The 18,112-nt window shown below is 36.0% G+C and overlaps 2 protein-coding genes across 6 annotated transcripts in view; both read left to right on the top strand.

Annotated features, from left to right (window-relative positions):
• LOC135164715 (COUP transcription factor 2) overlaps positions 1-18,112 on the top strand; it is an 84,755-nt gene that overhangs the window by 11,342 nt on the left and 55,301 nt on the right. The window contains exon 2 of one of the 2 annotated variants that reach the window (XM_064125335.1): positions 17,033-17,191. In XM_064125335.1, the coding sequence (XP_063981405.1) occupies positions 17,033-17,191 (159 nt within the window). The remainder of the gene's footprint in view (positions 1-17,032; positions 17,192-18,112) is intronic. The other variant, XM_064125336.1, reaches the window with a different exon arrangement.
• On the top strand, positions 1,075-5,394 carry LOC135164714 (uncharacterized). Of its 4 annotated transcripts, XM_064125332.1 has the most exons (6): positions 1,075-1,333; positions 1,426-1,641; positions 2,348-2,521; positions 2,629-2,823; positions 3,067-3,509; positions 3,741-5,394. In XM_064125332.1, exons 1-6 carry the CDS (start codon positions 1,075-1,077, stop codon positions 3,741-3,743), a joined length of 1,290 nt encoding a protein of 429 aa, XP_063981402.1. In that variant the 3' UTR covers positions 3,744-5,394. The 4 variants fall into 4 exon arrangements, 3 of the variants coding, with proteins under 3 accessions (XP_063981402.1, XP_063981401.1, XP_063981404.1); XM_064125331.1 differs by lacking the exon at positions 3,741-5,394 and having other exon boundaries at positions 3,067-3,695; XM_064125334.1 differs by lacking the exons at positions 2,348-2,521; positions 3,741-5,394 and having other exon boundaries at positions 3,067-3,695.

Genomic DNA, 18,112 nt, shown 5'->3' with positions numbered 1-18,112 from the left:
ACACAAATTATCAACAGACTAACTGAGATGGAGTCTGGAGGAACCATGGTAATTAATCAGAAACACATACTGAGTGATTGGGTTATCGCGAGAAAGCCTACAACGATGATAATTGATGGGGAAATTCATTTAACATCAAATATGATCAACATCAATGGTCTAACCTTGACGACAAGTCATCCAAATAACGTGGTACTCCTAGATATTGAGAAAGTTTTCGTAATTTCACAAATTCTCGTTAAATCAGGAAAATCCAAAATTTGTGATGATCTTACTGGTATATATATTTTCGGACACCAGGAAAGTAGTAGGGAAGAGGCGTTTAGTTATCCAGACTTTTCCAGTCGAGTAGGAATATTCTACATTAAGTCCTGGGCAGCTGAAATGACATGTAAGAAGGCACACAAAATTAAACACAAATGTGCTTTATTAAATGTAACTGGACGACAATACGCCATATCCCTCCTCCACTAGAAAATAACGTAAAAATTGTTCGCATTGTGAAATGCAGTTTTTTTTTGGTAAGAGGGTATATGAATGAGGGTATATGTTTTAGTTGAACTCGTGATTAAAATTGTGGAAGAAACAAACAATTTTATGTTTTAAATCAACAATCGACATGAAAATCCGATCATCGAGGTCGTTAGAAAATTTCAATAGTGGAGTCGTTACATGCAAGTGGGACATAAATCGGTTAGATCTGGCGTCCGTGTACATAACCTTTCATAATTGCTCGTATCATCCGTTTATCGGGCTTTTTGTCTCAAATTCGGATTTCACCAACTAAGTTGACGGTAAATTACAAGAAGTGAGAATTTAATGTGAATTAAATGTGTGTTAAGTGTTTGACAGATATTTGTGATATAATCGTTTTGAAGGAATAGTGGCGCTAAAAAAGAAGCATCAGTGGGGTGATGACAAAAAACCGTTCAAAACACATGGAAATAGAAACGCAATTTTTTCTGTTAAATAATAAGCTATATGCATCATTCTGCAAAGTTATCAGTTTATATGAAACTACTCGAAAACACCAGGTTCAATTGTACGAATCGTGATTTTTTTTCATAACCTAAAATGTCGGAAACCTCACATCCATCTCGCGATCCAAAAAATCTCAGCGAACCATTCGCAGTCATCGAATTTCTCGAGAAAAACGAAAAAGGGCTACCATGCATTGATTTGGTGCCGAAAAAATGGTTTAATAGTGCAGAAGAAGACACCTGTAAATTCCCACCGACAACTGAATATCATCTACTTGACGACTACTTGGAAAAATTGCACTCGCCCAAGGACTCTTGGCAAAGTTATCCATTTTGCTTCATCACCGGAGCAGGTACAAAAATTGAAATGACTCCACTTATAACTTGATGAATTGCTCGATGGGTTCATTTCAATATTAAAGGATCATATGTTGATTGTGTTCAGCTGATTTGGATCAGGGTCGCAGAAGATTAAAAAAGGCCCAAGTAACTCTCAACTGTGAGACAACCGATGGTGAAAATGATCGAAAGGGGGGGAGGTCCGAAACTTCCTCGAAAGCAAAAATTTCAGCAAAACCCTTAACTGCATCAAAGTCTCAACTAAACAACATCTTTAGTACTAAAATCCCGATTCCACCTAGAAATCAAACTCCAAAGTCTGGTAAGTCCTGTTAATATGAAGTAAAAGTCAATTATCAACAATTATAACCACTCTTAACCCCAATTATTCATCCCCAATTTATTCAACTCTCGTATTTAACATCAAAAGACCCATCGTTCCCTAAATTGGGAATTAGATTGACCGAATTTTTGAAATCTTTTACAAAATAAATATTAATTATGTATCTGTGCAGTCATTACATGTGTATTTGTCTCGAAACATCGTTTTAAGAGAGAATCGCATTGAATGATTTTATAAGAAAATTTTTATTATGTTGTGGTCGAAAAATATTAGGTTATTTTTTTTTATTGCAATTCTTTACTCATCAAAAAATTGAGTCGCTAACAGAAATCACTACGTGCGAACAAGATAAAGTGGAAAATTTATGATTTACACTTGATATGATTGTTTATACATAAAAGCATTGGAATGTTGAGGGGACGAGAAACGTTCCATTTTTCCCCACCATCTCTTATGTAGGAAAGCATTATAATTCTGTTGTGAAGAGGTAAATCAAAGTGAACATCTACGGAAAATGGTAAAATTTTGATAGAAACCTTTTTTGTAGGAGCGATAGGTTCTACAAAAAAAATATTTTTTCAAATGCATGCATTCTTTCCCCACTTTGAAATAGCTATAAAAAACAAAGGCTGGAGACAACTTACGTTGTGTTACTACTTCACTACAAACTTGTAAAATTTCGTAGGTATACAAGCAAAACCAAAGACAAGATTTCAAAGCATTTACCAGAGTGGATCTGACTCTGAAGACGAAAATCATGATTGTCTTATAGCTAATCCTGAGGAGATTCGAGCCTCAAAGGCTCAAAATAATTCTGGCTTTTTGCAAATGTCGAGTAAATCGCGATCTGTACCAACAGGTAATAAATCAATTTTGAGGTAATATGGGACTGTAGCACGTAATTCTAAGTTCGTGTTAATTAAATGATCCGGTCAGGGATAAATCATCATTTTCAATAATTTCCAGGTGCATGTTTATCATTTAAACAGCGGTCAAGGAAGAATATTACTTTGCTTAAAGACGTCGAAACTGATGAATCTGAGAGCAATGATTCCTCCGATGGAATTCTGCAGTCACCTACAAAATCGATGGACTCAGCGAGAAATACAAGAAAAGAACTTCATTTGACACCTCCTTCACCACTAGTCCATAACGCTTCAGGTAAAATCGGCTCGGATATTCCATGACCAATCATCGGCCAAGTTCCTCCCGCATGAAAAAATTTATATTTATAAATATTTGAAAATGGTCCAATTTATATTTTGAACATTCTTTACAAAATTCGGAACTTATATAGAATTAGATTATATTATATATTTTTGGTGGGGGCTTGGGTAGTTTTTTTTTCATCTGATGCTGCTACCCATCAATTTATATCGTTTGGTCCTCCTTTAATTTCATAAGGTAACCGAAAAAGGCGTGCATCGTCTACTACACGCGCTGAAGACGGATTGAATTCGATTGTGAGCCCAGGAACTCCAAAAACTTCACGATCAATGATGGTACCCCCTGCTAAGATGCCAAAAATGCTGGGACCACAAAACCAGTTGTCATCTAGTCATTATGCTGATAATGAACGTCGAATCCTGAACTCCCTTCGAGATTACTTTGATCAGCAATTAGATGAAAAGCTCGAAAATTTAAGACGCAGGATGGCTTACGATTTAAAGCAGTCTATGAATGAGCTCAAGACCACAATCATTGGCACTAATCTAGCCCCAGCTTCTGGTCCTAGCTTGCTTGAAATACAGAAGCAGATGTCTACGCCACTACCATTTGAAATGGATGATAAGTTCCAGGAATACGAAGCGATATTGACAACGGACCCAAATCTCGTAGAAACACTGGTAATATATCTGAAATTGATCGTTTTTCTTCTTTTTTATGTAAAATCAATAAATTGGGCGGTGACACATGCACTGGGTTCGTTTTCTGGTGATGAAAAAATCTTTCATCACCGGGACTCAAGTCTACGTCACTGGAACGCTTTGGTTATAGAACCAACCCGCTGGCGATGAGCCCAAAGATGTCTTCTCATGTTCATAAATTCAAAAAAATTTCCCTTCTTTTATTTTTAGTGATTATTCATGAGAGTTTTGATAAGCAATAAAAAAGAGATGAAAATATGTGTTTCCACTATCCTATCTGCGGTTCTGAGGAAGACAGTGTCACTGCACTATTCTGGTTACGGAAAGGAAGCTGGCGGAAAGAAAAAGAAAAATTTTTATAACACTACAGTATGCAAAGTACTGATTGATGTGATAATTGAGGTAATAGGATCCAGCACTGATGAGAAGAAGATAATGTCAGAAGTAAGTACTTGGTTGTCACGTTCTGGCGATCGAGAGGGTGGGCGTAAGGAACGACAACGCGGGTCAAGTCATCATAACGAGAATAATTCAGTTTGTTCCTTTGATACCAATCGATAATACTTCATTTTTCCGGGATAAATGGAATTGTAAAATCACTGTGTTAATATGACTCCATTAGTTCATTTTCGTAATTGTATTAGTTGTGATATTCTTGATAAAAGGTACGATTAATAGGAAAAGTTTATATTATCAATATATTTTTATCGCGAGGCGTTTCATTGGGCAGAATATATATTAATATATGAATATTGTTTAGTATTCGGCTGTCATTGAAGTATTAATTATATTTATTATATTTCTCCTGGCGAGGTCGGAAATCCAGAAGATGGAAATAACAATTGGAAAATGTGATGTATCTTAGCATAATAAAGTATTTTCTATGTCATTTCCTCATAAGTTAGATCACGGGAATAAATATCCGTTGTTGGTTCAGGGATTAAATATTATGTCCAAAAGTTTAAAGGGAAAAATAATAAGTGGATTTTTAATTTTTAAGAAAAATTCTAATGAAAGTAATTTCAGCCATTGAGAGCTGTTTTCAGTATTTGGTGATTCAAGTCAAATAATATTTATAAGGTTGAAGTTTCACAATCGGACTGCGTCCATATTCCCCAAAGATTTCAAATTTAAGGGTTGAAATTAATTAGTTATATGTAATCCTATCCAAGACTTTTTTATATTTCTAAGTTTGTTTGAAAGAGTGAATATAATAAGCAATATTATATAGAACTAGCACACAATCAATGCAACTAAATATCATTCTGTGTTCCGGAGTTGCAGATGGAGAAGACATTATTGTAAAAAAAGGATGTCTTTCCGAGATGAAAAAATAATTCTTATCAGGATAATTCGTATCAGCAATTGTCTATGGATATAAGAATTAATTCTTATCATCCATAGCGGAATAAATTATCCATAATATTGCTATTATAATGACTGTTTTCATGCTTGAATTGAAGCACGATAATTTATCAATTCTAAACTACTAATTTAAAAAATAACATTGGTGCGTTATTTTGTTGGATATTTTGTTAATACAATCTTCGAATTCTGAAGACTGACTGCTAATATTATTAGATTGTAAGAGAGAGTTTATTAAGACTTAATATGGTATGTCGTATTAAATTTCGGATTCAAATGATCTACGTAGATTATTTATTTTAAAAGCGGATGAAAATAATCCACAAAAGATTTTTCTACAATTTATACCTGCAATCATTTTTTTGAGTTTTCATATTCTGTTCGCGGAAAAATCTCATAGTTGTGATTATCTTTCATGAAAATTGGAGATACAAACACTGCATATCTTTAACTGTTCAACCAAAATCGGATGAAAACATGTACTATGTCGATAGGAGGAAAAAAGTTTTTGATTGGCTGAGTTTTTTTGTCAATAGATTTAATAAATTTAAATATAAGTTTTGTCACATAATAAAACTGTTTTCTGTATAATGTTGAAGGTAATAAATACATGTCTGCTTATCAGATATACCGTTCATATATTTATTGGTGATTCTGAACCCAATACAGGCAACGGTTGGAGCCTGGCCACAGCTCTGGTCGTAAATCTGGGCCAATTTCGGGCCGAATGGTCAGCCCAGAATGCGGCCAAAGTTCGGCAATAGGTCTGGGCCAATTTCGGGCCGAATGGTAAGCCCAGAGTGCGGCCAAAGTTCGGCAACAGGCCTGGGCCAATTTCGGGCCGAATGGTAAGCCCAGAGTGCGGCCAAAGTACGGCGACCGAAGTCTGGCCAAAGTTCGGTCCCAGGCCTGGCCCCGTGTTATCATCCCAGGGTCTAGCCAAGTTCGGCGCGAGTTTGGCTGGAGCCCGGGTGCCGAGCTACGGCAGCTCGGCGGCCGTGCTTGTACCAAGGTTGGCCCATTCGTTTTTTCCTACCTGGGATGTGCACTCAATTACTAAATTACGTAAAAATTTCGAATGAATTTCCAGGAACGGCTCCCGGCCCCATAATTTTAACAATTCAGCAAGGAATTAAGTTCGGAATTAAATTTTTTTATTACAATCAACTACTAAACGTGGTGAGACACATGCGGTACTAATAATTATGCGAAATCCCTATGTTGATTCCTTCACACTTGAAATAAAGGTATCTGAGTTTTGCGGGATTTATTCACTAGTAACAATACGCCTGCTGCTGCACCCGTTACTTCTCGTCAACCCTCCGAATTATCCGATCCTCCATTTGCCTTCTTATCTCCCCCTCTTGATCCCTCATTGACCAGCCTAAAAGAAACTCCCCGTTAGGAATTATTTTCACAATTACAAGGGCTCATTTCATCATTTGACTTGATTCTGATAATTGCACTGAGAAAAAAAATTATTTTTCCCAAGAATATAGGATTTCCTATGTCTTCTCGTAAGTATTAGCGGATGAGAATATTTCTTAAGGGAGATATCGTCAGGCCAGTTACCTCCACATGAACCAAATATAATCCCAGACATAATAAAAATGTTGAACTAGGAGATTACGATTCCACAAATGACTCTGCATAACGGTTCAATAACGATTATCAATATTTAGAATCATTCGAAATTATTCCCCTTAAAAAAATCATAAATGTGAGAAATTTGGAAAATCATCACTAATTTTTCGCCTAACTATGAGATAACTAAAATATTAGAACTGATAGTAGGACCCTTGACTTTCTGAAAATATCGCCTTGGACAAAATACCTTTGAAAATAATATTTTTTTCGCCAAAAATATTAGTTCTTGGCTGAAATAATTTTTATTCTCAGTCGCAAATTAGAAAAATGGAATCACTTGAAGTCATCTTAAATCAAGTGTTCCAAGAAATCACATGAAAACAACAATGATTCCAAGCACCAAATTTTTTCAGGCTGTCAAATTTTCCGAAATTAATTGCAAATAAACAGTTTAGTGTAGAACATCACTTCTAAAAAAAATGTGTTCACACATTTCTGAACAAATTCAGTTCAATTTACGTACATATTTCATATTCAAAAGCTGATGTCTATCCATATGTATGAGTTTTTCACCATCATATTACATCTGAGTTGTTACCAATCGTTGGTAAGATTCATATTGTTACAGTTCAGTTTAATATTTTCACCTTTTTAATTTATTGACTATCATTCATTTTATTGAATTGACTCCCCTGTGGGTTACAATGACTTCTGCTTACATTTCTTCTCATTCTCCCTTGGAATCTAGTTACTTAACCCATTTATAAGTATGTACATCCCAAAGTTGCTTAAAATCATTGACTATTACCAAAAGCCTTTCATCTAATCTGATTAGGAACTCCTGCGTTTTGTGCGGTGAAAACCTTTCCATTGTTGATGAGTTTTTGGTGCACGATTTGTCTAGAATTATTGCATCATGGCCATTATCATAGAACATGATCTACGTTAACATCAACCGAATTCTTCTATTAATCTCATCGTTTCACTCTCCGTAGAAACAATGAAATATATAAAGTAATATCGACTGAGAAACATCGTTGGAGCAATCTGAATTACTGGACAATTCTAGAGCATCACGAGACTAGTTTAACGAATTGATAATTATTTTCAATCATTTGACATTGGTTGACATCGAAATCAATCCGTCCATATAATAAAGTGATCGCCATCAATTACGACTATCGTTCGTCATCGTCAATGGACGTTCGATTCTCTTATTTCAAGAGTCTTGTCGGTAATAGAGGCAAGTACAATTGCCATAGTCGTGAGTACGGCGCCAGTATTGTGCATTCAATCAGACTCGCGTAAGAGACAGTAGAATCGTTGATCAGTAACAATCAAGCAGATGCGTATTGCGCCATATGAGAATGAAAAGTTTGGCCGTTGATTGATTTTCAACAGATTTTACTCTGTAGGAAAAATCAGTTTACCTGATTATTGATTACAGTACAGGTGAGACTTGATGATGCACATGATATTTTATGAAGATTTAGGTAAAGTTAAATAAATATTCAGACTAAATTTGATCATGAGTTCAATCTTGGGCGAGCGTAAATCGTTTGCATAGAGTTTGGAATCAAATGGTTACCGACGTAGTAGATGAGAACTGGCCGACAATCGGCCGATACTGGCCCAGTGTCGGCCAATACGGGCCGAGCCTCGGCCCACTGTTGGCCGTACGTCATTTCCTACTAGGGTAGTAACTCTGGTTGGCGATGGTGAATCGCTGATAGACAGAGGATCGGCCCGCATTGGCGCAATGTCGGCTGACTGTTGGCCATTCCTCAGCGTTTATGAGGAAATCATTGACTCCTGGAGTTCCAGAAGACTCGAATTTCAGGTCTTCAACGAAGTCTGGAAAGGAAACTCCATTCAAGTGTCAAAATTGTAAATAAATTTTTTTTTCAAAAGAGTATTTCATTCTCTATGTAAAAAAATCGAGGATTTATTTGATATTTCGCAAAAGATAACCCACCGTTAAAGGAACAATATCGTTCATTTATTTGCAAGAAGACGTTGTTTGGTTTTGAATAACATCAATCCATTCCAAAATTTAATTCAGACAACACTTAGTATTTGTGACCCATGCAATTAGTTGAAAAATTTGTCACCCAAAAATATTCATAAGCGTATCCGGTCGGTAAAGTACCGACCTGAGACTAGAACTACTTTAATGTGATTTTTTTACCGGAAACAAATATCTCTCCGTGTAACTGAAAACACCCAACGGTCAAATATACTAAATCTCACCATTGAAAATCATCAACTCTCAATGCGCGGAAATATGATTAATGGGCCCGTGTGAGGGCCAGCCGTACAGGCCGGTGTTTGTACATCCAGTTGTGGGACCCACTCTCACGCGTTTAGTTGTGGGGTCCGATTCCGGAACCGGCCAATGCCTTTGAGATCCCTATAACCATTTACGACCCCGGCAATATACCGATCCCAATGGGAAAAATGTTTGGCAAGCCGTTTTGTAAAACAAGAACTGTCAAAAACTACTTTAACAGGTTTAGTTTTATTCCGTTTTTTATCTTTCAAGTTTGAATCCACCTCTCACCAATCGTAATAACGATTGTTCGGTTCACAAGCTCCACTGTCTCTGTCGTACTGAGGATGTCCAGGACGACAATGACCAGTAGTTGACTAATGCTGACCCACACGATTCACGATTTCTCCCTTATGAAGTGAGGGGGCTTTTCATGGTAGACCTCTTACCGTTAAACCTCAGAGACGAACCAAGGAGGGAACATTAATCTGTCGATTACAGGAAGCCTGGCACCACCCATTTCAAGTAGCCCAGTCTACGAACATGCGGAGCATGTTTTTGACTCTACATACGGCCTTATCTTCCCTCACATGTGCTTTTTAAATCCTATGTCTTTTCTTCTTACTTACGCACTGAGAGAAATATCATTTTGCCAATTAAATATTCTTCTGGCAATAATTCAAATGGAAATTTTGGATTTTTGAATGGAAATTACAGGCATTTGTTTTCCCAAAACAAATTTCATTGGCAAAATTATATTTTTCTCTCAGTGTACGGAGCCAAATATACAATAAAAATGACGGAACTCGTATTTGGCTCATCGATTACAGAAACGACTGGAAAATTACAAGTGACAGTATTGTCATTTTTTCACAGAGGATTCAAATAGAAATTATAGAACGTTTAGAAATAATTCTGTGATGGTTTTGTAAAATTTCTTACAACGGCATTTGGCTGGAGAATTACGAAAAGGATGCATAATTTTTATTGAATATTTCTCTTCGTGCAAAGTGCGGGAAATCAATCATTACTGTTCTGGCGCAGAATCAATCTCGAATTTTCTAAACTTATTTTTGAGAAACCCTGTCCTTCATTATTATCGTAATTTCATGGTTTAAATCGTTTTATTATGCATAAAATTTGGTTAACAATTAAAAATTTCCGCTCAAATCGCTGTCAATTTTTAATTTTCTTTCAATATTGGGGAAAAAAATGTTCTACCAAATATTTATTTACTGGAGATGCAGAGATGGTTATCAATTTCTAGAGGATTATTTATCGTTCATAATATTATTATGTTATAACGTTATTGGATTATTGTGGCAATCGTCATGCGATTGTGAACAAAATGGCCAGAGGTTCATGGATAATCACAGACGAAGAGAAATGTTCAGTAAGATCTGTAGAATCTGAGTTCGTTTACAGATTGCAATACCTGACGGTATTGCAATTTTCCACCGAACATTTGAATAACAATTACGGAACACTCCAAAATAAATCGATAACAGTTCCCTGAAAGGTTCCTACACTAGACGTGACTCCCGAATTATGGGAAATGTTTCCATATCGCCTGTAATTTTTTGATTATCTCCCCCCTTTTCCATTAATCGATTTCGTATGTCATCTCTTTTTTACGTGAGATTTGAAGGACTGTAATCAGGGAATCCGGACAATACATTACAGTTTTTGCTCATTTGGACAGTCTAAACACAATTTAAAAATTCTTTCGCACCTGTTCATTCGATAGATTTCGCGTCCGTTAACCGTTGGTTTAGTCCCGATCCGCCATAACCCGCGGGCAACACTCACCGGTATGCGGACCTCATCGTTACTAAATGACTTTCTTTTAGTAACAAAATTTTATTGCAAAACAACATTATTTACATTTTTGTATGTACATGCTCAAAACTAGCTAAAGAAACTTCATGATTTTAATATGTTGTCACGTGATTTATGGTTTTTTAAGGACTCGGAATCAAAATTTATTTTAACGAACAGAGAGACACAAGAAAGGGGGGAAGGAAACATGAAATACTTGTCCCCAACACCCCTGCTCCCCTCGGTATTGATATTTTGTCTTTAAAAAAAAGTTTAAAACTACCTGTGAAATGAAAAAAAGGCTAACCGTATGTTATGGCACTAAATGACTCGTATATAAGGCGTCTGTCTAAAGGGGTCGGGGTACATCTCAATATTTTACGTCAAAAAAACTTCCTCAAAACATCTGTTTTTTTTTTAATTTTCAATTTTGTTTTCACATGGAAAATATTTATAAAAAATTCTACTCGAAAAACCTGGGTTTTCGCGAATTTCTCAATTTAAACTTAAAAAGAAACCGTTTTCTTTGAAAATTACTCCACAAAAGACTAATAGTTTTTCAATCAAATTTATTTTCCGCGAAAAGGCTGATGGGGAGTTATAGCAGTGCATGTGGGGCATTCCATGACCTCGAACTCTCTGATTTGGTCCCGGATTTTTTATATCTTTAATCTAATCTAATCAAAAGCCACCTGCGAAAAATCTCTCATAATTTACATAAATTCTGATATATATATACAATAATAATATAAATCACAGTAATAATATATTGTTTTACTATAGTCTTGAGGGATAAATTATTGCGATGATGCACATTATTTGTAATATGATAATTTTGAGGAAGGTTTTTTTTGTTTGATAAGATAATTAAGTAGATTAGCAGCCAAGTTGTTTACGCTTATTTTTTCTTATGGATTTTTTTTTTGCTTTTTTTTTGGACTGGAAAGTTCTTTGGATGAAGTTTTTTTGTCGGGGTTTCTATGATGAACAATATCTAGACTTGGACCTATAGGGGTTATCTCTTCGGAATGACTGGCTTCAGATATATCCTAATGTTGGTGATAAAATCATACAGACATCAGTTGCCTAGTCTTTGAGTTGCCCTGGTGATTTGAATATAAATTACTTGCCATTGAGTTTCGATTTTTCAAAACACCCAAGGAAAAATGGGAGGAACAAGAGCGATTCCGTAATGTCTGCGTTGAAGTTGTAGAACGATTGTGATGCAGCTCAAGCGTTGCACCGCTGTATGCGCATCCTCTGTGACCAATTATCCCGCTAACGAACCTTTCTGATATACTTCGAGTTGCTCATTTTTCCCTTCGGAGGTTCTAACACGACTATCCTTTAATGTATTCTGCGGAGTACGCCGATGCGCTAATTAATTGCAACAATGTCGTTAATTTTGCACGGCCGAGCCGGAAAGACTACTGACCGAAGCGGCAATGGTGTGCACTTGCTTCAAATTTTAAAAAATGTTGATGATATTGCAGCACGAGGGAGTATCTTGAAACATATCTCAAATTTGGAAAATCTCTACTTCGAACTAGTTTCAGAAAGTATTGTTTAAACTTATTGTTGGAATATTTGTGGACAGTTCTTTCATTGTCCTACAAAAATCACTCGACACCTCTTTTATTTCTCTGGGAAACAGCTCTACTAAGGGACTAATTTACGATCGGTTGTACTCCGCTTTCGAGACGGTTTAATCCTAAACATATGCTGAAATTTCAACAACGGAGTGTGTTCATTTGAGTCATAAAACTGTTTTTCTTTTCCCTGAGAGCGTTTTCCTTTTGATATAGTTTTCAGTGTCTGGACAACGGTCCTCTAGTTAAGACGTGCCTTCCTCGTGCTAATAAAGAATATTCTAAAAAGTATTTTCACTGTGTCTCAAATAATTTGATCATTTACACCCATATTCCAATACTTATGCATTTTAAACCCCAAGATATTTGTAACAATGGGGAGATCGCAAAAAATTGCTAAAAAATCTGAAAAATGGGAAGAAAATGTTTCTAGGTTTTTTGGTACACGGAAAGCAAAAAATACTTGAATTGAAGTATAGAAGATAATTATTCGGAGTATATTTGAGACTTGATTCAAGTATATTCAATTTTCAGTGACAAAAGCGATAAGAAGTTAATTTTTCCGAGATTTTATTATCTCCTAAGAATGGATCAAGTAACAGGAAAATGTTTATCATCAATATGTGCACTCAACTTCTTATAAATGTCGGAAAAATTTAAAATAATATGTCACTAAAGAGGTTTACATTGTTTGTCATAGTTTTAACAAATCAGTAGATTTGTGGTCCTTTTTATTTTTATGTGTTCACTCGTCGCTAAAACACTTTACCTTTGGCATCTCTAAATTAGCTCGGCTCCGTCAATTGCTAATTATTATATTACTAATTATTACGAACTCTTTCCGTAAATTCACTGATCCATCAAACAAACTAAAGAGTAATGATGTTACTATAGAATGGACACGTTCAAAACAATATTATGGGCGTACGATGTAATGAGGGGTTAGGATCTCTGTGGTCATCAGGGACTGAAATACAGTACAACCATATTGCGGTCGTTTTTAAAACATTAAGTAAACATATTGATGATAAATGTTCTTGAACTATTCGATCTATTTACCGAAAAAGTTTGAACTGTGGAAGATCCTCATGAAATCATTCAGAAGAATGATGGAAAGGTATTCGTAGGATTTTCCTGGTGACATTTCGATAAATAGATTTCAAAATGAAATTCAGAACATCAGTTGAAAAAGAAAGCATTGTCTTCTGAAAATCTTTCAAATAATCTCTCCCACTCCACGTGGAAAAATGAATTTGTCTGTCCTCTGCGCTAGTCAACTATTAGTGTCGGAACATGATTGTCTAATATCCACAAACGATGCTGAATCTCCTGAAGATCCAATCTTCAAGGCTGCGTCGTGAGACCACCCCTATCAAAAATTTTTCCCTCTGAACACTTGTCATCCGCTGAATATCGCGCTTGTATCACCTCGAAACTTTTGTCGAAATCTGTACGACTCGCTGACTCTCCCGTATGAGGCGGTACATCAGCTCTATTTTTTTTCGCTAAATGTATTGCCACTAGTTCCACCCTGAGTTTTATTTTCGGTAAAAAATGTCGAGTGGTTGATTTTAAAAAAATTAAAACGTTGAAATTGCCATGACTAGCACAGAAAATCAAAAATTTTCTAGGGAACTTTTTAAGAGCAATGATGACAGCTATGTGTGAAAAAAATTTCATCATAAAATGTTGAAAATTTAATCCACACGACAAGAACCTTAATCCATTGGGCCAGGTCATTTCCACAACAGCGTGGGATTGAATTACGTGCGTGTAATCAACTGCCTTGGCAGTCGTCGGGGTTGCAATTCCTCAGGGCAGTCCCGGCCAACTTAGCTGCAATCCATCCTCCTCAGATATTAAGTCTCTGGATTTGCCCTCTTCCTCACTCCACTCTCCTTCCGACGTCGTTTGCAGCCATCATGCAGAGTCTTCCAACATACTGGAATTCATTTTCAATCTCATGTGCGTGCCAGATTCGTGCGTGATGTCGGTATGGCTCCCTCAATTGTAGGTGCCTATATCAAAACATTCTACGTACGAAACCAACGAGGGGCAGACCATTCAGACCAGCACTGAGGGAATATAAGTTTCTGGTGTATCTGTCTCATTCTCAAGTTAAAATGCCAAAGGAGGGAACCGGGACCATTACGGGATATCGATGATCGGCGGCCTCGGTTCATCTTTCGCGCCTGAAGAATATTTTTTTTACTCGTTTTTTATTTGATAGATGACTTGTCGACAAATATCATGACACGATGATTGTTGGTTTCACGGGATTTCAAGTGATTTCACATTCTTTATTTTAATTATCATCATCAAGCCGAATAATGGAATGAGACCTTACAATCAAGGAAAGAAATATACTGGAAATATACTTGAAAAACGGAAAATAAGAGACTTCTTCTAGGTATATATTATTATACGTAATTCAAGTATATTTTTTATTCTCTCCGAATAAAAAATATACCGAGAAACATGATTTCCCCACTGGCTTGTTATCTACTGTAAATAGATTAAATAAAAACAAATCATTGATTTTCAGAATTCAGTAAGTTTTTTCTTGTTTCAAATCCGTCAACAACGTCTATCTTCAAAATGTGTACTCAATGTTGTAAAAACGAGCGCTGAATATGGCCATATTCTATTTCCGTCCCTGATAGCCAGAGAGATCCTAACCCCTCATTGCATCGTACGCCACTGACATTGTTTTGAATGCCTCCATTTCACAATAACATCGCTAGTCTTTATTTTGTTTAATGCATCAGTGAAATTCGTGAAATAGACCATAGTAGTGAGTTAGTAATTGTCGAGCAGTGTTATTTTAGAGATGTCATAGGTAAAGTGAATCGACAGTGAGCGAACAAACAAAAACAACAACTCTACAGAATTAGTAAAATTATAGCACACGGAGACATTTCTAAAAATCCTTTATGGTAAACCCCTTTAGTGATATTTCAGTGGAAATTCCTCTGTCATTAATAAGAGGTTGAGTCGACATATCGATGATAGCCATTCATGTGTTACTTGATCTGTTCGTAAAAGATAATAAAATGATGTGGAATGTGTTAGGGTCAAGTATATAATACATACGGGATTTAACAAAAATTTTTGTACAAAAAAATTGAGCGTCTAATATTGAGAGTGCTTTATATGTGTGAAATGTTTAGAATGGTTTTAATAATTAAAACCAGAGAAAAAACAGAACGGAATGAATGAACAAGGGCCTTTTGTCAAATGGGTCTAGAGTGTGAAATCTTTGGTCACTAAGAGTCAGTTGATCTGGAGACATCATACGAGAAAGATATACCTTCTGCGTGCGATAATAAATAATTAAAGTTGATAGTTAAATAGTTTTTATATTATTGAGACAATCCGTATTCATAATCCAATATCTAAAAATTCGAAGGGTTGACGAGGTGCAATGAGGGGCCGGAATCATTGTGTTAGTAGTGAGGAAAGCCCGCAAGACAGCGATAGTTTTATTACTTTATGTGTGATGGGATCACACATAAGGATAACAACATAAGAACTATAACGTTAACGGAAGGGTTTAATTTGGAACGGGTTAGGGATAAACCCTAAAAACCCGAAAGGGTGTACGAGAAGAAGAATATTTTTTTAAAAATACGTGACGTAGCAATTGTGCTAATCAATATACCGAGAAAAATCGGATTGATTGACCACTTGGTTTCCAAGAAGTCATCATTGACAGTTATTTTTTTCTCGCAATGGGCGGGACAAGTGACTTCAGCACGCAAGAAGTGACAACAAAGCCGCTTGGACTTGGCTGCCGCGAAATATTTTAAATCGTAGTAGTACAATGAGTTATAAAAAATGCTTTTTATTTATACACATATTGTGGGAAGAGAAATATTCAGTAAACATTACGGAACTCAAGTCCGTTTATCGATTGCGGAAGTGATTAGGAAAATTTAGATGGTCTTATTGTAATTTTCGTCAGAAGATTCTTTAAAGGATCTTCGGTAAACAGAAATATTTCTACGCGGGCTCGTAGGTTGTGAGGTCAGTGAAATAGAACCTTGATCACCTGAGAAAGTCCTGGGAGACTGAAATTACTCCGAAGTATAGAGAAAAGTCCCACGATTATTATGTCAAAAATGTGCATACATACGTGCAATGGAAATATCCTCACTTAACTGAAAACTAATGAAAACATTAGGGCGAAAGTAAAGAAAAAACATTGGGTTAATTTTTTTAATCTGATAGAAAAAGTAAAAATACTCAGAGTCTGGGCTGAGCTAATTCTTCAAATTTCAAGGCCAAGGAATATTTCTGAGTTTACTGTTATTTTTCAATTAGCTTTTTTAACAGAATTTGGAACGAAAGGAACCAAACAATCAGCTGATCACATATGAACGACTCCCCTTCTGCGCGCGCCGTTCATGGATATACACGCATGCGCAGTGCGATCAGCTGATTATTTAGATCCTGTTGTTCCAAACAGTGCTAAAAAAATGATGAAAAAATCCTAGTAGGCTGAGAGACATCACTTGGACTTGAAATTTCAAGAATCAAGTCAGCCTGACGTCTGAATATTATTAGTTTTCGATAGGATCGGACAAATGAACCCAGTTTAGTTTACAGGCATTCACGTCAATTTTGTTCACCAGTTATTAATTAATTAAGGATACTTCTGTTGAACGTATGCAGACACATTAGTGATAGAATGATGGAGGAGGATGTTGTCTACATTTGGATGTTTTTCTAGTTTCCTCAATTGGACCTTCAAGAAGTTAGACAATTTGACTCCAATGTACTGTCTTTGATCTACAATTAAATAATTAGTTTTCTTCATTTGCTTCTCCATGTTCTTTCTTTTTTCTAAGCTTTTTTCCATGTTTTTTCTTCAGGATGCAAGAGTTTCTTTAAAAGAAGTGTTAGGCGGAACCTGACGTACTCATGTCGAGGGAATCGAAACTGCCCAATTGATCAACACCACCGTAACCAGTGCCAATTCTGCAGACTTAAGAAGTGCTTGAAGATGGGCATGCGCCGGGAAGGTATGCATTGTAATGAACCCTTTTTTATTATAATCGTAGTTTTTATCATTCAAATTTAATGTAATTAGAGATTTGCCTAATTTGTTGTACAAGAAAATGTCGATAGTGTCATGATCGAAACGTTAATTTAATTAAGAATGTTCGACATCATTTTAGCCGGAATTCCCGTCTTTTATATTTTTCAGCAAAATTAACGATCAGTCTAACGCCAATAACATAACATTTTTGCGTTATTTTATTATTGTGAGACTCACAAACTTGCGTGTCGGTACGATCATTTTTGTGCGGTTTTTCGACAGTTTTGTGATTCTCTTTAAAAATTAAGAAAAAATGCAGGAAAATGTTCACGCCACCTTGAAATTCAAATTGAACTATTTTATTTTTTATTTTGTTCTTTCGTTTTATTTTCAATCTTTATGTAAATTTAGTACCTCATTAAACAATAACAAAACGTAAAAATGTTATGTTTCTTCACGTTCAATTAGCGGTAAATTTTAAATTTTTCGTAAAAATGAAAAAAAAACGCGACCGTTGAAGGGGAAGGTGGGGAGCACCCTTAATAGGCATGGTATCGTCCATCGAAAAATGACTTTTCATCGCCATGACCAAATAAAGGAGAGAAAATAGAAAAATCAGTGCCGGTGGTTAGTCGCATAAGTCACTCCTCGTTGCGAGATTTTTATTGAACGAACCGTTAGTAAATGAATCAAATTGAATGAATCAGTTATTAAAGAAATAACTAACTAGGACCAAACTCAAAGTTCAAAGCTTGAGTAAACGTAACATCGATGCGTGGATCCGGTTTGGCGTCCACGCTTGAATAAAGTTTATTGTCCAAACTTGGATAGAACTTGAACTGATATTCAAAATTCCACTGGTGGGACAATCGGCGGACTAATCAAGCTTGGGTCACATATTGAAGTCAACATT

This window comes from Diachasmimorpha longicaudata, chromosome 7 (genome assembly GCF_034640455.1).
Source record: "Diachasmimorpha longicaudata isolate KC_UGA_2023 chromosome 7, iyDiaLong2, whole genome shotgun sequence".
NCBI lineage: Eukaryota > Metazoa > Arthropoda > Insecta > Hymenoptera > Braconidae > Diachasmimorpha > Diachasmimorpha longicaudata.
This window is presented reverse-complemented; position numbering and strand designations above follow the sequence as displayed.